General features: G+C 34.5%; 1 protein-coding gene across 1 annotated transcript in view; it reads right to left on the bottom strand.

The window, feature by feature from the left end:
- Positions 1–329: 329 nt before the first annotated feature.
- RASA1 (RAS p21 protein activator 1) overlaps positions 330–27607 on the bottom strand; it is a 108233-nt gene continuing 80955 nt past the window's right edge. Inside the window, exons 12-25 of the mRNA XM_065873560.1 lie at positions 19847–19934; positions 17725–17802; positions 15821–15978; positions 15240–15316; positions 13730–13902; positions 13039–13198; positions 11768–11910; positions 10212–10327; positions 9365–9451; positions 6896–6963; positions 5277–5365; positions 3931–4008; positions 1551–1685; positions 330–413 (exon numbers count right to left, since the gene is read on the bottom strand). Coding sequence (XP_065729632.1) covers positions 330–413; positions 1551–1685; positions 3931–4008; positions 5277–5365; positions 6896–6963; positions 9365–9451; positions 10212–10327; positions 11768–11910; positions 13039–13198; positions 13730–13902; positions 15240–15316; positions 15821–15978; positions 17725–17802; positions 19847–19934 — 1534 coding nt within the window. The remainder of the gene's footprint in view (positions 414–1550; positions 1686–3930; positions 4009–5276; positions 5366–6895; positions 6964–9364; positions 9452–10211; positions 10328–11767; positions 11911–13038; positions 13199–13729; positions 13903–15239; positions 15317–15820; positions 15979–17724; positions 17803–19846; positions 19935–27607) is intronic.

The following is a 27607-nucleotide window of genomic DNA, read 5'->3' as shown; positions in this document are numbered from 1 at the left end:
AACTTTGGCAATTGAATGTATTGAAAATATATTTTCCAAGTTCAAGATACAGTCATAGCATTGTGTGAAAGGTGATCTGTACACCAAGGCTCAGAGGTTGGTAAAGATTCCATATGTGGAAAAAGTGCAAATATCCTGCACAGATAGCTTACAAAGCTGCTGGCGCAGTTACTCACCAGGAGAATCTCGAGTTTTGTTTGCATAGTTCACACATCACTGGAATGTGGAAAGGTGTGCTATTTTTTGGCAAGAGCAAAGGAGACGTTATACTGATGTGAATTACCATGTTGGGCATGCTGAATCCATGCAGAACACTGCGGCGAAGGCTGCTACCTGACATCATTAGTTTTTGTATACTGGTTTTGTTTTTGCTGAAGCAGCTCTGTTATAGCCAGAAGCTTTTTCAGTACGTGCTAGACAAGGAAAAACAGTATGAAAATAATTAGTAAATAAATGAAAGCTTGATCAATCTCAGGGATGGGAACCTGGATTTGAAAAAAGCCATATAAATGCAAAGGAATAAATAAAATAATATTACCATTCTACTCAAAAAAAGCATAAAATTTAAGTATGTATCATTCAGCCCTTGACTAGGTCATATTATTTTGGTTGAGATAGAAGAGAATTTTTGTACACTAAAGTAAACAGAAACTCGTTTGCGTTTGGCATTCTCATACCTACTTAGGCCAGAACACTCTCTAGAATAGAACACCTTACAGAAGAAAGATTTATCATTATAAATGACACATCTTAAGCCCTGTAGGAGCACATGAGGGCAGTCAGGTTACAGCCTAATAATTCTCCAGTAAGTTTTTTTTTAATACTTAAAGCAAGTCAGTGTGGCAAGAAGGCATTGTACATGCCAAGGGCATATAAGTGGGTCCATGGCACATATTCTGCATAAGTTTCTCAAGTGACTGGAACCTAAATGATCCATGCTGTTATCTAAACTCGAAAAACCTTGAGAATTTTAGAATCTCAGATTGAGAACTCAGAATCACCACTCTCAATGTGTTAATCTCTTCTATAAGGTCCTTGCCAAATGGTTGGCCACTGTGGTGACCGTCCTTAGAAACTGCCATTTTTGATAAGCTCTTCTAAGGCCACACTAAACAATCTCTGGATCTGGAGCTTAAAATATTTTTACCAATCTTCCTGAATAATTCTCGTGTGTTTGACAGTTTGAAAAGTACTTGGCCAGGCACCATGTGTGTGACAGAAGAGACAGAAAAAGCCACATCACTACTGACATCAGTAGCTCACTTACCATTTTCATACATGCCACTGAGGTGCATGAACACCACCATTTTTCAGTAGAGTTCACATTAACTTAAAAGCAAGATTTGACATTTTGCAGTATCAAAAATATGTAATCTTAGTCTGGGCTCATTATTCCTGTTTGCTGAGATCTTTGTGGATTATGATTCAGATTCTCAAAAACAATATAATAAGACTAATTCAGCTATTTATCACCTCCCAAAGAATCCTATGTTGACATTCTGCTTAAGTGTGAGGAACATCATTGTTAAAAAAGGTTGGCAAAAACCTACCTGCTGTGCACCACGCTCATTACTGAGCGTTCGCAGTTCATCTGAATGGGCCACACAAATCTCATGCAATGCTGCTAAATCACGGGAAAGGTCAGTTCTAGAATGCTCTGTAGTGTCCGGAAGTTCAGGTACATTCTTTAAGGGAATCATAAAACTGCATTTAGAAATACAACTCTTTATAATCTCTTCTGAAAAGATCCTAACTGGTACAGTAGATAAAATTTAACACATAATATTCTCTTAAAATGTTCTTAAAATTCAACTTGATAGATTTTGTGACCTCAGTATTCACACAAAACCAAGTTTCGTTTTCTTCAACCACATGGCAGAATACTGTGCAGTATTATTTTTTTTAAACTGGAACATAAATAATGCAAGCATTAACTGCCAATCTGGATTAAACGCAACCTAAACTTAAAATTCCTCCACTCCTTCAGACTGAGTTTCATTATTAAACTGCTATAGTTTGTCCAAATTGATCAGCATATATAAATAAGAGCTACATTACGAAAGCATTGATGAGAACCTTTCGGGCCTATAATTATCTGCCCAAAACACTTGCTAATGTGTAGAAATGATGTGTTAATTACGGTATCTTTAGATAAGGTTCATAAAGTAAATTAGTGCCAATACAGTACTACCAACTTGTTATAGTAACTAAGTATTGATTTTATTTTGAGCACTGGAATAAAATTTAACATGAGTTTAGATTACCAGTGGTTTTAAACAAATCTATTCCTCTCCCTAATGGTGACAATATTTGCTATACACTCCTAAAAACTGCAAACACTCAGTTTTCTATGGTCTAAAAAACATAATTAGAATATAGTTCATTTTTATTCAGTGAATGAAGGCTTCTAGAGATGGGATGCTTCTAGAGATGGGATGAAAGACAACCACATTTGCCTTTAAAGAGTTCACAACCTAGTAGAGAAGACACAGACTAGATGTGAACTGATCACAGAGTTATATATATCAAAGGATATGCAGAGGATACTTAGGAAGCAGAACAAAAGGTATTATTTAGTTCAGGTTTAGGGCTCAGCAAAGCCTGCCTGAAGGAGATGTTTGAAGTGAGTCTTATTTGACTTATATAGGTGTAAAGCAGTGGAAGAGTATGAGGAGACTGGAAGAGTATTATAATACTGGAATTCTAAGCAATCTGAAAGGCTAGATTGTGTGGCATAACTAGGAAAGTGATAGAGAAAGCTGGACTGTAGACATGTGATTATGGAAAGTAAATGGAATCCTAATCTTGAATCTACACCTAGAAATGTGTCTTGAGATAAACTAGCTAGCCTTAAATATTGGACAGTTTCATACAGCTCCTTAAACATCACTATAGTAAAAAAAAAAAAAATTTCAGTCATGGACCAACTATATTTTTTTGGTAATCGGAAATACTTATATTCTTCAAAACTTCCCAGGAGTTCACATATAGGAACATGATGGACATTTAGCATCTGCTCCTTTATTTCTCAATTTCATTATCAATATGGACCAACACTATAAATTTCTTATACCTGAAGCTGCAAACTAGGGGCCCACAGGCTGTCCTGACTGGTTTGACTATACAGTGGTGTGGTGGTTGTTTACTTGTGCTTTTAAGTGAATCTGACTGTATTAAAGCAGAACATTCTCCTACCCTAGGATTCCCTAGTGCCATACACCTGGCTAAATTCACATCTCTTTTCTGGTTTCTATATATATGAACTGAATTGCTAATAAATTTATTTAGTTTTTAATTGATGCAGTATCTGAAAATCTATAACAAGAAAATTTAACTTTACTTAAGAAATCCAGGGTCTTAAAAATTATTTTTAAAATCCCATTCTTAATTTTATAATCACAACTTATTTATAAATGCCTAAGTAAGGCATATGTAGTCCCACTGAATGAAGTTTAACACCAAATCCAGGTATTTTATTCTTAGAAAAGCCACAGGAACATACATTCTCCAGTCCATTTACTTATTAACCTGGCCAGAACTGTGGGTTATCCATCTTGTTTCAAATTCCACACAGTAGCAGCAAAGTTAAAGTAGCTAAAGCAGCAACAGAATGTCATAGTGGTAAGGTGGGACAAACTAAAAATTGACACAGGCAGTTCAAAAGCCACAGTCCTCTATTCTTGGTGTAAATCATTCAGTGTAAGAATAAATTGTTATAATTATATCAAATGAAGTAATTTGTTTAAGAAGGTAGACAAAAATATGTAGCTTTTTGTTTTGTTTTGTTTTAAGCTCTGGATAGAAAAGCTTTCTAAAGGTTGTTGCTTCAATGAGTTATACTCAGCTATATTAAGTATAGATGTCAAAGTACTTGAAAAATTATATGCATAAAGTATAGATGTCAAAGTACTTGAAAAATTATATGCATACCCCAAGTTCATCTAAAAACATGATCATACGATGTTTGTTACTTTTGATGAATGGATTGACACCTTCCATGTAAGGCTCCTAAAAATATAAAAATAAAAAGCTTACTATATATGAATCAGAAACATTATCTGGTCCATAACAAAAACCATACATGTAGCAAAAATTCTTATAAATCAAATTATCAGTAGCAGCACATTATTCATAAGAATTAACGTAATTATACAATGACCATATTTTTCCTTCTAATATAAGCAAGCAGCTATTCTGAGGAATAGGAGTATGGAGTACTTTAATAAAGTACTCCTGGATGAAAAAAAGCACACATAGCCTAGCAAACACAATTTCTTATATGTAGGTCATTCAAAAATAATTAGTGAGAAACTGTCAATATTTGCCAAATACCCAGAGGTTACTAGAACCTAGCAGAGAATACAGGAAGTTAAAATATAGTGTGGTAGGGACTGCAATAAAAAATTGGTACTCATAACGTGCCTCAGGGTTCAGATAAATTCAAAAGCTGAGTCATACTATAAACTGCTTCATTCTAAAATCTTAAACCAATTCGAAAATATGCTATGTTGTAAAACGGGGAAGGGTTAGTATTAATACACACTCTCTTAAAATCAGTAAGATGAGATAAGGACCTCAATAGATGATTCCAAAGAAACAGACATGAAAAGTCATACAGTTCTAAGAGTAATGAAATAATGATACAAAAAGTAACATGCTTATCAGATTGTCAAAAATAAAAAAATAATACTAGTTGAGTTTTGGCAAGGCTGTGGGGAGCAAAATGTCTTCTTTCTTAGTACTTTTACTCCAAAGTTCATTTAAAGAAATAACTGGACAAGTTTGAAAGGAAGTACATATAAGGATACTTGTTATCTGTTAATATTAACAAAAGCAGATGACATAGTATTATCCCTACCAGAACATTAACAGTCATTATCTTTGGATAGTGGGATCACATATGGGTGTTTTAAAAACTCATCTGAATTTTAATATTTACAGAGAATGTTTATTATGCAATACATAACAAAATTGATTGGGTGCATTTAAAAATATGCTCATTGATTTTTATATTTAAAAGTGGAAGAATCTGATTATACTGGAAATTATACTGAAAAAATACCTTTCTATACTACTAGCGAAAATGGTGGTTTTTAAAATTCCACTATTAAAAAGTAAAATCTAAAAGCATCTAAAAATATGAACATATCAAAAAAATCATAAATTATCTTTATGAAATACCCACTGTTGAAAATTTACTTATGCCATATTTTATGGTTTTATCGTGTCAAAGTTTCATTCATAAATGACATTTTAAAGTATCAAAATGTTTTTACCTTAGCTCCAAATTCCACAAGATTTGCTAAGTTCTGCACAGACTTAGCCACTAATATCAGTGTTCTTGCAGCAATAGGAGATGGGGAATCTATAAGAGAATTGGGCACAGCTAATGACACCAACTCCAAAGGTACTTCCAAGTAAACCATTATAAATTTAGCACTTTAATATTTCTTTACTGTTAAAAATACTAATATTCTTCCATTCAGAACTCAATGTTTTTTGGAAAAAGTATGACCTGTATAATTCAAAAGAGCTTGATTTAAAGGGGGAAAAACTGAATACACTTATCAGTCCCTTTAGTTTGTGAAAAGGGTACTACAGGGTATTTCAAAATACTTCAAAGCTTTATCTTATTGCTAAAAAGACTCGTTACTCCACATATCCTACAGGACAATTCACAAAGCTAATTTCAACCCATCCAAGGTTAGCAATTTGCAATATGAGCAATTCCTTTCTCCCAGCCTCCACTGACTCAAATAATTCACTTTAAAGCTCAATAACAAAGTCTGGAATCTCTGCTTTATTTTGAGGAGAAAAACATGCAATTTATTAATTTTTTAAAAATATTTTAAAGGTTAATCAGGAAGCACTGCCCTATATAGATAATAGGATGTAAATGAAAATTATTTGTCTCTATTAATTTTAAGCTCTGAAACATAATTATTTAACAGTAAAAACCTATAGATAGTCTATCTGGCTGCCTGATTTTAGACTGTATTCTTTTTATCTGAAGTTGCTAAACTATAAATAATATTGCCTAGTGGTTCAGAGTCTAACATTCAGATAAATAAATCTCTCCAAAAGAATTCTAAACCCTTAATTCTTAGTAGACCCATAGATTTAACCATTTTAGTAGCAATTGGAGATAACTACAGAGATATGATGGCTATAAAGGTAAGATACTCCAAAAAATTTTAATACAATTTTGAGCTTCAAATTATCAAGACAAAAATACTTCAGATTCCTTCTGCTAATGATGGCTCATGATTACATTTGTAGTCACAAATATCATTCTTACCCTTTATTTGAAAAGTCTACAACATCTGAAAGTCAATCCATAATGGGCATTTGGGTAATAAGCAAAACTGAATCTGGTTTGTTGGAGTTTAAAATGCCAATTAACATTATATAGCTGGTGACAAGAAATCTCTACTGGGAAATCTCAAAGGGCTGCTTTCTTCATAAGTATTCACAGAGTACTACTGCAACTGCAGCTATAATTTTAAAATCCGACTTGCAATGGTAGTGACAGGGTCTAGCATGGGTTAAAAGCACACAGGAAGCTCTTCTTCCCAACTTGAAAAAGCCAATGTTGCAGGCTGGAAAAAATCATCATCATAAGAGTTTGAGACATAGGTAGGGATGGGAAAAAAATGATTTGTGTCTAATCATGCCATCTCAGGCTTCAAATATTAGATGGAAAGAAAGGTTAAGAAACAAAATGGAAAGAAAAGGTAAAGTACCAAAAGGAAGAAGAAAGGGGTGCTTTGGAATGTTTTATACCAAGTCTTATAATTGGATTAAAAAAAAAAAGATTTAAAAGGAAAAATGAGTAACCTTACTAAAGAGTATGAAACTATTTTTTTAATTTCAAAATTTATCAAAAGCTGATTACCTGAGATGATATTAAACATCCGTGGGTTCAGGATGGCAGGACAGATAAGTCGAAGAAAAACAAAACCACTGAATGGGAGGGAAATTTTGTTTTTTTTAGAAAACTACAATATGTGTTACATTAAAATAATATATATAAACAAAAATGTTAGAACCATGAACTTTGAACTAATGTAGGGAAGACCAAATATGCAACTTTATGAAAATAATAAGCTAAAGTATCTTACTTTAAGAACATATATTTGCTGCTTAAACATTATTCACTTTTCTCATATTTAGATTTTTAGATTTACTTTGGGAAGATTTAAGTTGTATCTGTAACATTTACTGTTTTGGCTACTATTTACTTATTCCAAGCTAGTAGTGCATTTTATACTTACTTTGAGGAAGGTGTGTCCTTAGGAACACTAAGAATTTCTGAAATACTGTAGGAGTACAAATAAACCCTTTTAATAGACACATAGTCCTGTAAGGTCCTAAAACTAACATTCTCTAACTGCTCTTTCTTTCTTTAAACAGAACAGCTCAGTAAAGTCTGTTATAAATGAAGTTGGTTATACTGATTTTGTTGAGTTACATAAAAATTAATCCATTGTACTAGGGAAAAAGTGACTTCTTGATAAATGAAAATGTATACAATGTTGAAAAGCTTTTAAGGCAATGAAGAAAAAGACATCAAGCTTTCTAAAGTTAAAAAAAAAGTTCTCAAATTACAAAATATTAATAGCAAAGCCAAAAATTAGTATAAAAACACATGGCTTAGTAACAGTTGTCATATATGATTTTACCTGCTAATCTTACTCTGGGAACAAAGTACAAAGTAAAACTACAAGTGTATATAGCTATTCCTAGTCTGCTCCCTTCTTTGGTTACTGGTAGAGTTTATGTTTTTGTGTAGATAATATTTCTCTAATTTCCTCTTAAGAGGAATCCACGCTAATAATTGACCTCGCACCTGCCCTTGTAAAGACAAGCATTATTTCCAAGTTGATAAAATTCCTTTTAGAGATTAAAATAATTGACATAGTCTCTGTTCTCTATTAGAGAATAACGCAATTTCTCAGCATTTACCTCCCAATGATGTTGTTTGCTAATTTGGGGGAGTCTTAGAAAAATTAATGTGTTGCTTCTCAGATAGCATTTATTCTTAATATACAATTATTAAGTCTTTAGATTTCTTTATAGCAGATAATTTATGAAGAATCTTGCACAAATTTTGCTTGAAAACATTGATATGTTTGTCTTTGGATCTGAAATATAACCTAGCAACACCGAACCATAAAAGAATTTCAGTGTGCAAATCCACTTTCTGGGAATTTTTAGAGGTGATTTTAAATTTAAGAGGGATACTAGGTATCTACACATATATTTAAAAGCTTAACTAGGGATAGAAATCACCACCTTGGCCATAAATGCCCCTTAGAAGACCCTGTAGTATCAGATAATCCACATAGCAGAATTTGCAGCTATTTGCTTAACAAATATACTTGTGTGAAACTTACAGAAGTTTTCATTTACATCACACACAACTGTGCTGCAACATTATATGCTTGTAATACGTTTCTATTCCTCTCAGTCACTACTAAAGTCAAGAAATACGGAATCTACAATTCTTAAACATTTATGTCATATCATTACTAACCAAGAAAGATCTTACAAAACTAATTATATGATATTGGTGCCTTCAGTAGTTGCCCAATTTTTTTTTAATAGTGTATAACATGATGGGCAGCATATATTCTATATGATAAATTTTATTATTAGACTCCTGAATTCTCTGATGCTTTTGCACTAATTTCCTACTGTCTTGAATGGGTTGGGGTGTGCTTAACAAAAGCGTACAGGAGTGTTAAGGATATTAGATTGGGTCTTAGATGTTTTGCCTTTAGTTCTGCCTTAGCTACTAACTTTCTGTATAACCTTAAGCAAACAATTTAATCTCTACAGATCTGCTTCCTCATTGGAAAAGTTACGGAAATGACAACAAAGTCCCCCTATATAAGCTACAAAATGCTGTGACTTGACAAAGCAATTCCTCCTAATTACTGCACAATGAACACACTGTAACAGCTTCAGAACTAAGTAGACTCTGGTTGGAGATCAGCCCTGAGTCACAAACTGTTACAAACCAATTAATTAATATCTAAATTGTACAATTATTGCTTTTCGTTCTCAGCACAAATCAACCAGTCTTTCTCTCCTCCCATCATTGAATGTTGAGGTTTTTAGAAAATGCAAAAAGTAGCTTGCTAGCTAAGTATCTCATAGTAACTTCAAAACAAAAACACAAAGTAAGTTAAAGTTCAGGAGCTATCTGAATTCAGAAAATATTCAACAGGACTCTGACATAAAAGTCAAAGAAAAAAGGTCTTGAAATTGTATACTGTATACTGTTAGTCTCCACATTTTCACGGTTATCCATTTGGCTCTCAGTGCAGGCTATATGATTTAACAAAACAGTAAGTCTTACCTAACAACTCTTGTTCTCATGGTGGTATTTGTAGGCCACTTGTACTGAACAGATTTCTGTAAACATCCATAAATATACCTCAGTGTCCTGCCAAAATAACACAACCATCTTAATACAGAAAGCACTTGAAAATACTGATCTCACTGCAGCCTAAAGCTTAATTTACGAAATCCATGACATTTTTAAATGCAACTGGCCATTTTCCCCAAAAAAGTTCTCTGTTACAAGTAGTGATATTTAGCAAAGGATAAGGAAAACTTTAAAAAGTTTGCATCATCAGTTCATTTAACCAGTTCTTTACATCTACTTCGGAAGAAATCCTACCATTTTTAGATTACTTCTGTATTAAAGAAAAGTATGAAAACGTACTGGAATGCAGATATAGAGGAACTAATGAGTACAGGTTCCAGGGAGACAGATTTTAATGTAAGTTAACTTCTACCTGAATAAGCGAGCTAACACCGGAAGCCGCTAAGCAGACACCGAGTAATTATCTCGTGTACATTTTGAGCAAGATGTTCAACTACATACTGGAGAGATACATGTCTTTTATGACCTCCTCAAACCTGAGATAAGCTTCTATTCTTTCCCCAAGTTACTATATAAACCAGACATACTGGCCTGTATAAAAACATGATTTGTTTTATTTTAATGCAAATATTACACTTTGGTTTCTTCAAGTCACTGTTTCCTTAAACACAATTCATCGTGTAAAGATTAAAAACCCTAACTTCTTCAGAGTATAATAACATCAGGACAGTGGAAAAGCTTACACATGTTTTAGAAATACAATTTTTTTTAAATGCAAATATACAATTTCTTGTCAAATTAAAATTTCACCACTTACGGTGGAAGTATTTCTGAAGCCATGAATATTTTCTCCACAAGCTCTGAAAGTATGTTCAATAGGTGTGCTAAATTAGTGTTCACATCTTCATTTTTTTCTAACTTTGATGGACTTAACTAAGAGAAGGAATAAATCAATATAAATGCATCTTGGCAATGATAAATGCAAATGAATCAAGGTAATCAAGCAGTTTTTTTCAAGGTTCTCTATTTTTCCATTTTTCAAACTGTATTAGTCTTTTGGTGGTGGTGTGGGGCTAACTAGGGTTTGCTCTGTGGAACTCCTAATGGACTTGTTACCATTAATTCCCATCTACTCAACTGAAGAGCAATGATTATTCAACAGTTTTCAGTTGCTTTGGGTTAAATACCATTAATGAAGTTTTCTTTTATTCATTTACCACATTTTACCACAGATTTTTACAGGCACATAAAACTGTATTAGACTTTATTTTAAATATAATATTCCCAACCAGAAGACAAAAAAATCCCAGCTTCAGTGGCCACATGCACAAATATACTAGAAGTATTTAATTGGAAAGAAAGATCACCGTATATTATTATAAAACCTATCTTAAATCTATTTATTTGAGGAAAAAAGCTGATTAAAATAGAAAGGTTTTTCTGAATTAGATGACTAATAAAATACCAAATGCCTCAGAGGCAGCATCATGAACCCTTCTAAAAACTTTCCAGTAACTTCTAAAATCTAAGAATTCTTACCTAGAATTAATGGAGTAGATTTATCTATAGGAATCTAAATTCCCTAGCCTGGATTTAACGTCCAGACTTTCTGCAGACTTGCTGCATTTCTGTATCCTTTACACTTATTAGACCAACTATGGTGTTAACCCCAGGTTTCCAACACTAAATTATCCATTTCTTCCTCTTAAGTTAATTAGTAAAAATTGACAACTTGGTGCAGAATTAACATTTTGAGTGCTCCCAGTATACATTATCAAAAGCAGTTCCTTTATTTTGTATCAGACATAAAAAATATATTTAATATCCTCCTTCTATAGTTGCTCTGCCTTCAAAATAAAATGATGGAATAGCCATATACATGAGATTCTACTCCTTTTCTTAATGGTTTGTTAAGAGTTTACACTGAAGCCTCAATAATCTAAAAGGATGTTTTTATTTGCTTTTGAGGGGGTTATCTTGTACCTCTGACCCTCCCACCACCACCCCCACTTCAGAAAAACCTTTGAGGAGAAACCTAGATGTTATTAGCAAGTGTCACACAAAACTTACACAACAGAAATCTCTAACAATAACTTCAATTTATGTTTGCACACTTTCTGAAAGTAGCATACACTTTTATCATTAGTACAGCAGGAGTACTTTCATGTATTTCTGGTGCAATTTGAGGTTTTTAATCTCCAAATAAAGTACATCTTTTTTAAAAAGTCTGTTTTGCATAACATTTTTCTAAACGTATTACAAAAGGTATAACTGTTCTGATGAACAGTTTCAGACAGCTAATATATTTGCCTTGAAGTGCAGTTAGCTATAAAGCATTACCTATTAAAATATGCTCTTTGCTGCAATACTCACCTCGCAAGACTGCTTGCTTTCCATTATCTTTAAGATACAGTCTTTCAAAGCGTGATGAACAAATTGTGTAGCAGTGGCTTTCATATACTGCTCCATCAAGGTACTCGCAAGTGTTGTAGCTCGAAATAGGGTAGTGGCTTCATCTACATAAATATATATATATTAAAAAATTATCTGTAAAGGATTGTACTAACGTGAATCAAATTGGAAATTAAATGAATTCATTTTTTCCTCAAATAATTATAGCTCTTTATGTTTATTTGCATGTAGCATTAAATATTGATTATAATGACATCCTATATTCCTATAAACTTAACTCTTCAAAAGACTTTCTATTCCTTTCCTTCACTTCATTAGATCATAAACAGGAGAAGGAATTAACACTGCCACATTATATGAACAAAGGCTCTGGATGGTTATATGGATGGTTATATGACTTATCTAAGACTAAAGAGCCAAATAGTGACAAAACTAGGACCAGAATCCACCTTTGCCGTCCACTGAGCCCACGCTTTAAAAAATCTGAGTTAATTTACAAACAAGAATGTAACGTAAAACCCCCGTATAAATTAACTTATTTGCCTAAAATATGGCTATTCATGACTTCTAATAAAATCCTAAAAAAACACAAATATTGCCAGAAAAGACAATCTCAGTGTAAAATATGTACCACCACTTTATCTTTCCTGACAAATGTTTATATTTTCTATGATCAGGAGGAAATAGTTTTAGATTTTACAGTTTATTTGGGGAACCTAGAAGCAAGTACTGTTATTGAGTCAAAGGGCTGGTTTGAAATGGGTTATTCTGACATATTTATAAGCTGTTACAAACTACTGTGGGTCCAGCTAAATGGCCTGGAAACTACCTACCTATAGAAGGCAGAAATAAAATGCAGCTAACACCCAACTTTTGTGCAATGAATTTATAAGCAAAAAACAAACAAGAGAACATGATAAGCATACCAAACTATTCTTAATAACCAAGCAGTATGAGCCATTGATCTGGACACGAAAGTCACTTTCTTACGGCTTCTAATTTGCCATGACAGAAAGTTGTATTAGAGATAATACCCCCCCCCCATATTAGCCAGCCTAAGAATCAGAAATGACATTCCAACTGTAATTTTTAATGAATGAAAAACTGAGTAACTTTGTAAAATGATTTACCTATTTAATATGTTCTAAGATAGAGTACATATATACTTGATATATAAAATCTAATCATTAACCAGTTTTTAAAAGTATCACACTAACACATCCATACTGTACCTTCCATGCTTATTTCTCTGTCATTTAGTGTACATAACAACAACGATTCAAGCCTTTCATGAAGAAAAATCCTCAGTAGGATGCTAGCCAGTAGTGTTCGGTCCTGTCCACATACATGTGATAAAGCATAGACTACGTGAAGCTCCTTTTGCAGTATAAGCTAAAAATGACATCAAGAAAGATTGTTGAAAGTACACAGCATTAAGCATTCTCAGTAACATTAACAGGAAATATGTTCTTCTATATGTATACATTTAGGAATATGTTCTACTGAATAAATTTATTAAAAACAGAATGAGTTTGTAACCTACATACTTATAGTCTCTTCAAAGCAATGTCCTACTGTTGCAAGGCTTTTCAACCTTCTATGCCTGTCACTGTGCCACTAAACTATGAAATTACTATATTTAACTCAATGGGTATGGTGGGAAGCAGCACATAGCACAGGGAGATCAGCTCGGTGCTTTGTGACCACCTAGAGGGGTGGGATAGGGAGGGTGGGAGGGAGGGAGACGCAAGAGGGAGGAGATATGAGGATATATGTGTGCGTGTGGCTGATTCACTTTGTTGTACGGTAGAGACTAACACAGTATTGTGGAGCAATCATACTCCAGTAGGGATCCTGGGGGGATAAAAAGTTATTTTTCTTAATGCCTTTAAAAATAATTGGACTGGTAAATAACTTTAATACCTCTTTAAATTCGCTGTACTCTTCTTCTGGCATGATTTTTTCCATAGAATATCGTGCTCGGACCCGCAGGGATCCTGGCTCAATACCTTTCAATGGTATATGGGAGCTGAGCAAAAACCATTCATCTGTGGCATGCCCTTTCTGCAGCCGGCTCAACTGGCAGCGCATAAATACTGTGACAGAAAAATATCAAATGATTACTGTCTGAAAAGATGACACTGTAATTAGTCACACAAATTTTCCTAATGTTCTATCTTATCTATAGTGTTAAATGCTTTTTATTAAAGTACTTTACAGTAATATCATAAATTTAATACTAAATGCTTACTTCATTCATTTACTGAATGCCTACTATGTGCCAGACTCTCTGATAGGCAGGGATGTAGGATACAGACATGATAAAGATACAGTCTCTGACTTGCATGGAGGTAACAGTCTAGCCAAGGAGGCAAGAAATCAATTATGATACCCCATGCTAAGTGCTGTAAAGTGGTGTATGCTAATGAAGTACAGAGAAATAATGTCTAATTCATTCTGTGGAAGTTAAACATCCATTCCAAACAGGTACCCCCTTAAGCTGACTTGTAACAGGATCTGGAATTGTAGCTAAGTAGAAACAGAGAAAAAAAGAGAGTGTGTGCAGTCCGAACAGAAGGTATGGTGGATGGTTTTAAAAATCCATGGACAATTTAAGAGCTATAAGAAAGCTGGTGTAGCTGGAGAGAAGGATATACAAAAGATTCCACAGTGAAAGTAAGAGTGGGGAGGAGTGGATCAGGAAAGAGCCTTCTGTATCATTGCTAGGGCGTTAGAGTTTATCTTAAAAATAATGGGGGACCACTAAAAATGTTAAGCATTTTAATAGTAGTACAGAAATTACAGAATAAATATATTTATAGCAAAAAATTCAGGCTTTGATTCTGTTAACACATATCACTTTTTTTTCCCCCTAAGCCTGATTTTTAAGAAGGTATTTAAGGATTAACCTAATTCACTCTGGTGTGAATTGCTAAATCCCATTGCCACCTGTTTCAGAAACAGACTGGGAAAAGTTGTGCTGCCGAGAACCAGTACTGACTACCAGAAGTGAGCAGTGTAATCTAGTTTAAAGAAAAAAATTTAACACAGTGCTTTTTTTCATTTACATGCAAAGTATAGGAAAGTAGGAGAAACCTAGAAAGTAGGAAGAAGGGATAAGGAAGCACCACAGAAAGATGACCACTGCTACTGTTTTCTTTTTCCTCCTATACATTGTGGAGGGAGCGTGAGCAGATCCTACTTTAATCCTAAGGGCTTAAGTTTACAGTATATACAATTTAGCCTTTCTGGTCTTTTTATTTTTTCTTCTTTAGATACAGCAATCAATACTTGTAGAAGTATAAAAAGAAGCTATCTCAAGTTACACTGCTTACACACCTTTTTAATTTCCATTTTAGACTATACTTCATTATGAATTTCCAAAGTATATAAAACATGCTTTTTTACTTTAGAAATTTCTGTGTCAACTTACAGATATCAGGATCTTTGCTTTTCTTCGTTTTATTGCTAAGAGTTATTTCAAATCTGTTGATGTCAGGAGGAAGATCACTAAAGCAGCAAGGAGAAAAAGAATTTTAAAAAGTCCTGGCATAAAACTATCTAATTCCTTTATTAGTATTGAATAAACCCCCTATTTCTGCTGCTAACCCAGCTGAAAGTGCTAGATTTAAAACTAGATTCAAAACATGTTTTATTATTTGGTACACAGGAATACAGACAAGCAAATTACACTTTCCCTACTGTCTTTACCTTCCTGGAGTAAATCCTGGAAACCCTTGTAAACATTTTGTCTGTGTATGTTAGTAAATGTTTTTGGATTCATCAGTAATGGTAATTCATATTAATAACTGGGTGAAAAACCAAGGACATAGCACTTTACTAGTAAAAGTGAACAAATACAATAGAAAAAAAAAGTGTGTATTATTAAAATGCCTGAGCTTGGCACTGTGTTCTGAGTGATTTAGATACAGAGTTAAAAAAAAAAATAAAAAGGAAAGAAAATGCATTACAGCAAAAGAAAATCATCTAATGTAATGATAAAATAAGACTTACTCAAAGACAAACTCTTCTGACCATACAGGGTTTTGCCCTTCCCTTGCATGAGTTTTTGCTACCTGGACACTATTCAGGTAGATGTTACAATATGGATTAGTAAAATGTTTTACTGGGAGTTTATGGGCTTCTTCAATATGTAAAACAAGACTGCTGACCTAAAGAAAACACAGAAATCATTATCCCAGATTTCAAGAATTATGCATTAGGTTTCAAAGGCAATTATAAAAACCCAAAATAGTGACTTATTTTCCCCTTTTTTCAGAAAACATGACCTTCAGTTATATTTTCCCTTTTAATAAATTCTTCCCACTTAAAAAAATAAATACAATTGTATTTTACAAGTTATTCCTCCAATTACATTCCTGCAAAAATAATGAAATACACCTTTTCTGCTATAAAACAATGGTTCAGAGAAAGTGAAGTTGAGGATTCTTTTTTTTCTTTTTTTTGAGGATTCTTTATTAATTTAAGTAAATAACTCTTACCACCCAAATCAAAATCTAACATGCTATATAATGCTCATCTGGAAGATTTTCTTTCTATACAGAGTTCCACAGCTAGAAAATATTTTTAAAATACTGATTCTACCTTCTTATTTTACAGGAAAGGATACAGATCCAAAGAAGCGAAGTTATTTTTCAGTTTTGATGCAAAACTTAAACCACCTTCTTCTAGTGTCAGGTTTTCTTTCCCTCTTGCCACGTACTACTTGTGTGGCCTTGCACAAGTCAGTTTCTATGAGCCCCAGCTTCCTCAGATATAAAATTAGGATAAAGTCTACACTGCAAGTTGTTGTGAAGATTAGAAATGATATGTATAAAAGCACAAGCAGAGTACCTGGCACATAAAAAGGGCTCAAGACATTGTTAGCTATTTTATCATTATTATTATATAATATTATTCCTACAAATAATAATTTCATGCCTGAAATTTCTCACAAGATACAATCTACAAAAATTGAATATGATTTTCCATAGCTTTCAAAATGTTAAAACATGCTTTGAGAACACATAGTGATTATGCATATAATTAAATGTCCCTGGGGAAAGTATCAGACTTCTGGTTACACAGAATAAAACTTTCAGTCATCTAAATAATAACCATTTATCCACTTCCAATAGAACAGTATGTTAAATTCACCAAGCTTATTGGAAATTCCCATAAGTAAAACAAGAGTCACTTTAGTCAGTAAATACTGTACAAAAAAGAAACTTTCCTCAAAACTCCAAGAATATTAAATTTACCTAACTTTTTCCAATTATCTGGGGATAACTAAAAGAAAAATGCAAAGAAATGGAGGATATAAAGTTGAGTTTACATACCTAGAACGAAAGAGAAAGCCTAGCTTAACTCTCCATAAATGAACATGCAGGCATGTGAAGGTTTCAAATAAGACAGGATACTACCCATAAGTTATGTAATAGGTTTCAAAAGCAATTACTATAAAATGAAAAATCCTAAAGTTTACCAGTATTAGTACTTTCAGTCAGATGATTTTTTCAGTAAGTACCTTTCTGACACAGGCCAAAATAACTTTTTGAAGAAAAAAAATAATAGTGCCGAACAGAATAGTTTCTGTTGTTGTTGTTGGCTTGGTATTGTTACTTTAAGTGGAAGAAAAAAAGTCCTTGATATGTATTCAAAAGATGGCATTATGGGCTAAGTACCCAGCAAGTATATAAAGAATATTCTCTTTCATAAAGAAGTAACTATTTCTCCTGCTGCTGAAGCAAGTGGGAGCATGTCTTTAAAATGCCTGAAAAGATTCACCTCTCAAGAATTCTAAAGTGTTTGAAATGTTGCCCAAAATAGGTCATAGAGAAAAATAAAGAGCAAACTGATAAAGCAAAATACAATCACAAATTTGTGACAATCACAAATCAAAGAAAATCAAGTTTCACCTGACGCAGGCGTTTATTAGCTGTCCCTGGACTACTTTTCCGTAAATTGCAAAATGCCTGCAGACCTTTCATCCAGTCCTAGGAAAAATAACAGCATTTCAAAGAAATATAGTATACAATAGTTTATGCAGTTTCCAATCAACAGTTTGGGTTTTTTCCCCAAATTCAATAGTTCCTTCCTTCTCTAGACTGCCATTTCTAAACTCAGAGTATCCTGTGCTTTAAATACATCTGTGCTCCAACAAAATAAAACAGTGACCAAAACAATTAATTATGTAAAATATTGATTGTATTATTGTAGAATCTCTATATTAATCTTAAGTACCAATGAGTGATAATTTATTAGCCAGAAAATAAGTTTACATATATATAAGCAGTTAAACTTGAGGCACCCTAAAGCAGAATTGAACTTGATACATTTTGTGAAAGGAAGGCTGACTGCAAAACCAGTTGATAATGTGATGACTGATTTGATGACAAACATTCTAATCTTTACCTTAGACCATGATATAGGTAGAAATGTATAAGGGGGTCTGGGTGATTTATAAGCCTTTTAAATATAACATTATATTTAAAACAATATTTCAGCCTAATATTAAGTTGCAGCTATATTCTAAAATGTTTAATGATCTAGTACTCTGGAGAAAGGAGAGAACAATTTTAGGTTTACCAATAAATCTAAATATTTTATTTGGCATACATGTTTCTAGAGAGCTCTGTACTACTGCTTCACTCAATTAGGTCTTTAGTTTGTTGGCTATTTCAATGAATCTGAACTCTGTCAGTGTTTAGAGAACGTCTTTTAATGGAGCAAACTTAAGACTAAATCAATTACCATAGCTTTCAGAAAGAGAAGACAATAACCAGAGATACCACAGGCCACCAAAGTAATAAAAAACTGGGACTATCAGTGGTATTTTTGAACTTTAAGGGATATATGGAAACAGAATATGGAAAAAGTATAGATAAATCCAATAAGATAATGTTATATTTATGTGAGGCATGCAAAACACATTGAAATGTCATCCAGGTAAGTAAGTTAAACACATCTTTAGAAAGAACATGATAAAATAACTGGAAGATAGGATACTCAAGTTTAAGTTTCTTTTCTAACTCAATATCTAACATTAAAAAAAAAAAAGTCAAACAGCAAAATATTATGAGCCCTATTTTTGCAAATTAGGGCTACACACCCACAAAACAAGGTTTTATGTGTATTATTAGTTAATAATGAGTATTCAATTGAGATATTTTTCCATGATGGAAAAATGATATTCAATTATAAGCCATGAAACACAATGGCTCATTCATCAAATTTATTCTACACCCTAAGTTATTTTCATAATTTATGAGTCAGGGGCCCATGCCAGGATCCAGAGTTTTAGAAGCATTTGCCTCATATCCAGGGTTGGCAAATTATCTTTTTTTTTCAACAAAGTCACTTTCTTTCATCTCTAAACTACCTTCGGGTTCCTTCCATAGAGTATAAGCAGAAGAAATATAGCCATATTTCTACAAAATACCTTTAAACACCCCAGAAATATTATGGTTCAAAGAAATCAAAGTACTTTTAAAAGGAGATTTTTAAAAACGTTTCTTCACAGCATTACTTAACACTTAATAAAAGTTTTAATAAGGGCATTGCACATGGATCAATGACTAGTGCTGAAAGTAAACATTATATCTAGACTTAGAGAAAAACAGAAAATTCCTCAAAATTTTTTCCTTGTGATGACTGAATTTCTATTTTTAGACACAGTTCAACCAGTAAATAACAACAATGCTTATTAGCAAAACTAACTGGCTTACCTTTTTGACTGTACTTAGAATATAACCTTTCTGCAGAGAGGATTTTCAATGAACATTCTCAGTTGGACTCAACATCATAGCCTATTTAAAGGTCAATTTAAAATGGAGTTTTCCTAATAACCCTACAATGTGTTTTTCTGCATTTCTTTCAAAAAAAATTTTTTTACACATGAAAGTTTCTCATTCCTTAAAATAAAACATGATTAGATTTCAGGCATCCTTTTTATCCCATTATCTTAAATGCAACAGCTTTCTATTCCAGAAAACAAGAGCTGAATAAAGTTGACAGTAGTTGAAAAAACAGTTAACTTACCTCTGCTTGTTCTGGAGTTTCTCCTGCAAAGTAGAAGATGTAATGTTCTTCACTAAAGTGCTGAACCACTATCTGAAAACAGTTTGGCCTTTAAAATACAAACAAAAAAGTTATTAGGAAGTTTAACATACCAACTTTACACTAACTTAAGAAAAAAAAATCAATATAATTATGTAATTTATATAAACTTAACAAAATTCTTAATTTAGAGAAATAATCCATTGTACTAGATTACTAAAAAGAAAATGTCAGCTGCATATATTTTAGAAAGCTTTTTGTCTGCACTATTGAAATTTTAACAAACTATCAAAGTTTAAAATATCTCACAGTACTGTGTAGATTAATTTTAAAAGGCATTAGAAATAGAAAAGTTACAATAAAATTGAAGCAGGAGTGCTAGAATTGCATATAGCTAATTTAAAGACTTCAAAGCAAATAAAATGTTACTAAACTCAGTGCTTCAGGATGATATATAATATACATTTATATGTACTGGGAAAAGACTAGACATGTTCTTTAGGCCTAAAATGTTCTTAATGGTTATCTCCCAGTAGATTGTGGGTGATTTTAATTTTCTTCTTTATAATTTTACTTACTTTCAAATTTTTTTTTACAACTGGCTGTTTTTCCTCATTCCATTTTAATGGAAACATCATCAGCTTATTCTGAGGATCAAATGACCTAACAGTGGTGTGCAATAAATATTAGTTCTTATCTTCCTATAGTATGCACTGTGGTATAATTCATTTGACATGTAAGTACAATATTAGATGGTAGCTTATATCTTTTTTGAAGATGTGCTGCCTTTCCAACTAGATTTGAAAATGTTTATAAAATGTTTAATAAGGGCCTTCAAGTTTTTGAAATTCAATAAATATTTCTATTTCTTGCTTTAACCAAAGAGTATATCTTACACTTTAGTGTTAGAAGGTCATAGCAAAGTATCCAGAGTACAAGCTTAACATCTATTAAAGATAAAACCATCTCTTCAATGCTTTGAGAATACCATAAAATAATGGAATATGTCAACTGAAAACTTCTGATTCTGAAAGTGGTTTGTACCAGACTAACCCTCCTGGCAGGATAAAATATAAACCAAACAAAACACAACTGTTTGAAGTCACTGGAGAACAAGCAGCTCAGACTGAAGGGACCAAGATCATAGTGAGGTGAGACTGACATTCTTCACAGCTTTTCTTTTCAAGGTGTTTGCCAATTCCTAAACCGTGTAGGGCAGGACTCTGGGGCAATAAGCAGAAAACAGCATCTAAGAGGCTAAAAAGCTAACGAAACACATTCAGTTTCACAGTGCTGGGAGAGAGAAATGAGTTCAGGGCCTTTAAAAGAGAAAGCTTTCAGTTGAGACCCCTGAAGAGCTATGCCTTCAGAATAAGAGCAAACCAGAAATAGTACAGCCTTCACCGATACCTCCAGTTGATCCCTGAGAGGATCAATATGAACTAACCCTACTTTAACTTATCTGGCAAAAGAATAGTCCTTTCTGGAGACAATAACATTATCCAAGCTTCCACAGTTTTTCATACACTGTATCCACTATTCAGTCAAACATAAGTAGACATTACAGGAATCAGGATCAAATGACTGAAAAGCCGAAAGAAAAACAGACAAACAAGAAAGACCTACATATGATCCAGATATTGAGGACAGATACAACTTTCAACTATCTGTAATTAAAGTGCTTAATAAAAAGATAACAAAACAGAGAATTCTGCCACATAACTAGATATTTAGAACAAGAATCAAATGGAAATTCTAAAGTGGCAAAAGTAATAAATAAAATTAAGACCTCAACAAATGCATTTAACTACAGAAGAATAGATTTGTGAGCTGAAGGCAAATCAGAAGAAAACATCCAGCCTGAGGCACAGAGAGGAAAAAAATTATGAGAAACAGAGAAAACCGTTTAATAGACACATGGGACATAGTAAAAGGAATATAACATGTAACATGAGTCCCAGAAGATTAAAGAGAATGTGGCAGTAGAACTGTTTAAAGAGATACTAATGAAGAATTTTCCAAACCTGACAACAGACATCAGGTCTCAGATTGAAGAAGCTCTACAAACATTAAGATACATTTTTAAAATATATATTTTTACAGTAGGCATATTTGGTTTAACTTTTGAAAATCTAAGAAAAGGAAAAATCTCAAAGCTTGCAGAGAAAGATGAAATACAGTACATCGTGAAGGAAAAAAGATACATTATCTCTCAAAGAGAAACAGAATGACAAAATGTTGAAAAGTAGAAAATCTTTAAAATGCTGAAAGAAAATAATTACCAACCTAAAATTTAATATCCAGCAAAAACATCCTTCCTAAACATAGATAAAACAATAAATACTGCCACACTAAAAGATTCAGCCTAAGAAAAGATACAGGTATGAAATTCCCACATAAATATTCACTACAGTAATAACTCTGTATGATTCAATGTCTTCAAATTTGTGCTTCTGAAATCATTTATATTTAAAGTAAAGCAGGGAGGAGCTTCAAGATGGCAGAAGAGTAAGACATGGAGATCACCTTCCTCCCCACAAATACATCAGAAATACATCTACATGTGGAACAACTCCTACAGAACACCTACTGAATGCTGGCAGAGACCTCAGACCTGCCAAAAGGTAAAAAACTCCCCAAGTACCTGAGTAGGGCCAAAGAAAAAACAGACAAAAGAATAGGGACAGGACCTGCACCAGTGGGAGGGAGCTATGAAGGAGCAAAGCAAAGGTTTCCACACACTAGGAGCCCCTTCGTGGGCAGAGACTGCGGGTGGCAGAAGGGGGAAGCTTCGGAGCCACAGAGGACAGCGCAGCAACAGGGGTGCGGAGGGCAAAGCGGAGGGATTCCCACACAGAGGATCGGTGCTGACCAGCACTCACCAGCCCCAGAGGCTTGTCTGCTCACCCGCCGGGATGGGCAGGGGCTGGGAGCTGAGGCTCGGGCTTCGGTTGGATCACAGGGAGAGGACTGGGGTTGGCTGGGTGAACACAGCCTGAAGGGGGCTACTGCACCACACCTCGCCGGGAGGGAATCCGGGAAAAAGTCTGGAGCTGCCGAAAAGGCAAGAGACTTTTTCTTGCCTCTTTGTTCCCTGCTGCATGAGGAGAGGAAATTAAAAGCACCACTTAAAGGAGCTCCAGAGATGGGCATGAGCAGCGGCTATCAGCGTGGACCCCAGAGAGGGGCATGAGACACTAAGGCTGCTGATGCAGCCACCAAGAAGCCTGTGTGCGAGCACAGTTCACTATTCACACCTCCCCTCCCAGAAGCCTGTGCAGCCAGCCACTGCCAGGGTCCCGTGATTCAGGGACAACTTCCCCGGGAGAACACACAGCACACCTCAGGCTGGTGCAACGTCATGCCGGCCTCCACCGCCACAGGCTCACCCCGAACTCCATACCCCTCCCTCGCCATGGCCTGAGTTAGCCAGAGCCTCCGAATCAGGTGCTTCTTTAACCTCGTCCTGTCTGAGCGAAGAACAGATGCCCTCAGGCAACCTACACACAGAGGCGGGGCCAAATCCAAAGCTGAACCCCAGGACCTGTGCCAACAAAAAAAAGAAAGGGAAATCTCTCCCAGCATCCTCAGGAGCAGCAGATTAAATCTCCACAATCAACTTGATGTACCCTGCATCTGTGGAATACATGAATAGACAACGAATCATCCCAAATTGAGGAGGTGGACTTTGGGAGCAATGATATTTTTTTGTGAGTGTGTATGTGTATGCTTCTGTGTGTGATTTTGTGTGTATAGATTTGCTTTTACCATGTCCTAGGGTTCTGTTTCCTTGTTGTTGTTGTTTTGTTATAGTATAGTTTTTAGTGCTTGTTATCATTGGTGGATTTGTTTTGGTTGCTCTCTCCTTTTTTTCTTTTAATTACTTAAAAAAAATTTTAATTATTTTTTATTTATTTTAATAACTATTTTATTCTATCTTCTTCTTTCTTTCTTTTTTATCTCCCTTTTATTCTGAGCCATGTGGATGACAGGCTCTTGGTGCTCCAGCCAGGCGTCAGGGCTGTGCCGCTGAGGTGGGAGAGCCAAGTTCAGGACGTTGGTCCATAATATCAAACGGTGAAAATCTCCCAGAGATCTCCACCTCAACGCCAAGACCCACCTCCACTCAATGACCAGCAAGCGCCAGTGCTGGACACCCTATGCTGAACAACTAGCAAGACATAAACACAACCCCACCCAATAGCAGAGACCTGCCGAAAATCATAACAAGGCCACAGACGCCCCAAAACACACCACCAGACATGGACCTGCCCATCAGAAAGACAAGTTCCAGCCTCATCCACCAGAACACAGGCACTAGTCCCCTCCACCAGGAAGTCTACACAACCCACTGAACCAACCTTATCCACTGGGGACAGACACCAAAAACAACGTGAACTACGAACCTGCAGCCTGCGAAAAGGAGACCCAAAACACAGTTAATAAGCAAAATGAGAAGACAGAGAAACACACAGCAGATGAAGGAGCCAAGGTAAAAACCCATCAGACCTAACAAATGAAGAGGAAACAGGCAGTCTACCTGAAAAAGAACTCAGAATAATGATAGTAAAGATGATCCAAAATCTTGGAAATAGAATGGAGATAATACAAGAAACGCTTAACAAGAACCTAGAAGAACTAAAGAGCAAACAAACAATGATCAACAACACAATAAATGAAATTAAACATTCTCTAGAAGGGATCAATAGCAAAATAACTGAAGCAGAAAAACGGATAAGTGACCTGGAAGATAAAATAGTGGAAATAACTACTGCAGAGCAGAATAAAGAAAAAAGAATGAAAAGAATTGAGGACAGTCTCAGAGACCTCTGGGACAACATTAAATGCATCAACATTCAAATTATAGGGGTCCCAGAAGAAGAAGAGAAAAAGAAAGGGACTAAGAAAATATCTGAAGAGATTATAGTTGAAAATTTCCCCAATATGCGAAAGGAAATAGTTAATCAAGTCCAGGAAGCACAGAGAGTCCCATAAAGGATAAATCAAAGGAGAAACACGCCAAGATACATATTAATCAAACTAGCAAAAATTAAATACAAAGAAAAAATATTAAAAGCAGCAAGGGGAAAATAACACACAAGGGAATCACCATAAGATTAACAGCTGATCTTTCAGCAGAAACTCTGAAAGCCAGAAGGGAATGGCAGGACATATTTAAAATGATGAACGGGAAAAACCTACAACCAAGATTACTTCTACCCAGCAAGGATCTCATTCAGATTTGATGGAGAAATTAAAACCTTTACAGACAAGCAAAAGCTAAGAGAACTCAGCACCACCAAACCAGCTTTACAACAAATGCTAAAGGAACTTCTCTAGGCAAGAAACACAAGAGAAGAAAAAGACCTACAATAAAAAACCCAAAACAATTAAGAAAATGGTAATAGGAACATACATAACAATAATTACCTTGAATGTAAATAGATTAAATGTTCCAACCGAAAGACATAGACTGGCTGAATGGATACAAAAACAAGACCCGTATATGTGCTGTCTACAAGAGACCCACTTCACACCTAGGGACACATACAGATGGAAAGTGAGGGGATGGAAAAAGATATTCCATGCAAATGGAAATCAAAAGAAAGCTGGAGTAGCAATTCTCATATCAGAGAAAATAGACTTTAAAGACTATCAGAAGAGACAAAGAAGGACACTACATAATGATCAAGGGATTAATCCATGAAGAAGACCTAACAATGGTAAATATTTATGCACCCAACATAGGAGCACCTCAACGTAAGGCAAATACTAACAGCCATAAAAGGCGAAATCGACAGTAACACAATCATAGTAGGGGACTTTCACACCCCACTTTCACCAATGGACAGATCATCCAAAATGAAAATAAATAAGGACACACAAGCTTTAAATGATACATTAAACAAGATGGACTTAAGTGATATTTATAGGACATTCCATTCAAGAACAACAGAATACACTTCTCAAGTGCTCATGGAACATTCTGAAGGATAGATCATATCTTGGGTCACAAATCAAGCCTTGGTAAATTTAAGAAAATTGAAACTGTATCAAGTATCTTTTCCGACCAAGACGCCATGAGACTAGATATCAATTTGAGGAAAAAATCTGTAAAAAATAGAAACACATGGAGGCTAAACAATACACTACTTAATAACCAAGAGATCACTGAAGAAATCAAACAGGAAATCAAAAAATATCTAGAAACAAATGACAATGAAAACACGATGACCCAAAACCTATGGGATGCAGCAAAAGCAGTTCTAAGAGGGAAGTTTATAGCAATACAATCCTACCTTAAGAAACAAGAAACATCTCAAGTAAACAACCTAACCTTACACTGACAGCAATTAGAGAAAGAAGAACAAAAAAACCCCAAAGTTAGCAGAAGGAAAGACATCATAAAGATCAGATATATAAATAAATGAAAAAGAAATGAAGGAAACTATAGCAAAGATCAATAAAACTAAAATCTGGTTCTTTGAGAAGATAAACAAAATTGCAAAACCATTAGCCAGACTCATCAAGAAAAAAAGGGAGAAGACTCAAATCAATAGAATTAGAAATGAAAAAGGAGAAGTAATAACTGACACTGCAGAAATACAAAGGATCATGAGAGATTACTACAAGCAACTCTATGCCAATAAAATGGACAACCTGGAAGAAATGAACAAATTCTTAGAAATGCACAACCTTCCGAGACTGAACCAGGAAGAAATAGAAAATATGGACAGACCAATCACAAGCACTGAAATTGAAGCCGTGGTTAAAAATCTTCCAACAAATAAAAGCCCAGGACCAGATGGCTTCACTGGCGAATTCTATGAAACATTTAGAGAAGAGCTAACACCTATCCTTCTCAAACTCTTCCAAAATATAGCAGAGGGAGGAACACTCCCAAACTCCTTCTACGAGGTCACCATCACCCTGATACCAAAACCAGACAAAGAAGTCGCAAAGAAAGAAAACTATAGGCCCAAATCACTGATGAACATAGATGCAAAACTCCTCAACAAAATACTAGCAAACAGAATCCAACAGCATGTTAAAAGGATCATACACCATGATCAAGTGGGGTTTATCCCAGGAATGCAAGGATTCTTCAATATATGCAAATCAATCAATGTGATACACCATATTAACAAATTGAAGGAGAAAAACCATATGGTCATCTCAATAGATGCAGAGAAAGCTTTCGACAAAATTCAACACCCATTTATGATAAAAACCCTCCAAAAGTAGGCATAGAGGGAACTTAATGTAATAAAGGCCATATATGACAAACCCACAGCCAACATCGTCCTCAATGGTGAAAAACTGAAACCATTTCCACTAAGAGCAGAAACAAGACAAGGTTGCCCACTCTCACCACTATTATTCAACATAGTTTTGGAAATTTTAGCCACAGCAATCAGAGAAGAAAAAGAAATAAAAGGAATCGAAATCGGAAATGAAGAATTAAAGTTGTCACTGTTTGCAGATGACATGATACTATTCATAGAGAATCCTAAAGATGCTACCAGAAAACTATTAGAGCTAATCAATGAATTTGGTAAAGTAGCAGGATACAAAATTGATGCACAGAAAATTCTTGCATTCCTACACACTAATGATGAAAAATCTGAAAGTGAAATTAAGAAAACACTCCCATTGCAATGAAAAGAATAAAATATCTAGGAATAAACCTACCTAAGGAAACAAAAGACCTGTATGCAGAAAATTATAAGACACTGATGAAAG

This window comes from Phocoena phocoena, chromosome 3 (genome assembly GCF_963924675.1).
Source record: "Phocoena phocoena chromosome 3, mPhoPho1.1, whole genome shotgun sequence".
In the NCBI taxonomy this organism is placed as follows: domain Eukaryota; kingdom Metazoa; phylum Chordata; class Mammalia; order Artiodactyla; family Phocoenidae; genus Phocoena; species Phocoena phocoena.
This window is presented reverse-complemented; position numbering and strand designations above follow the sequence as displayed.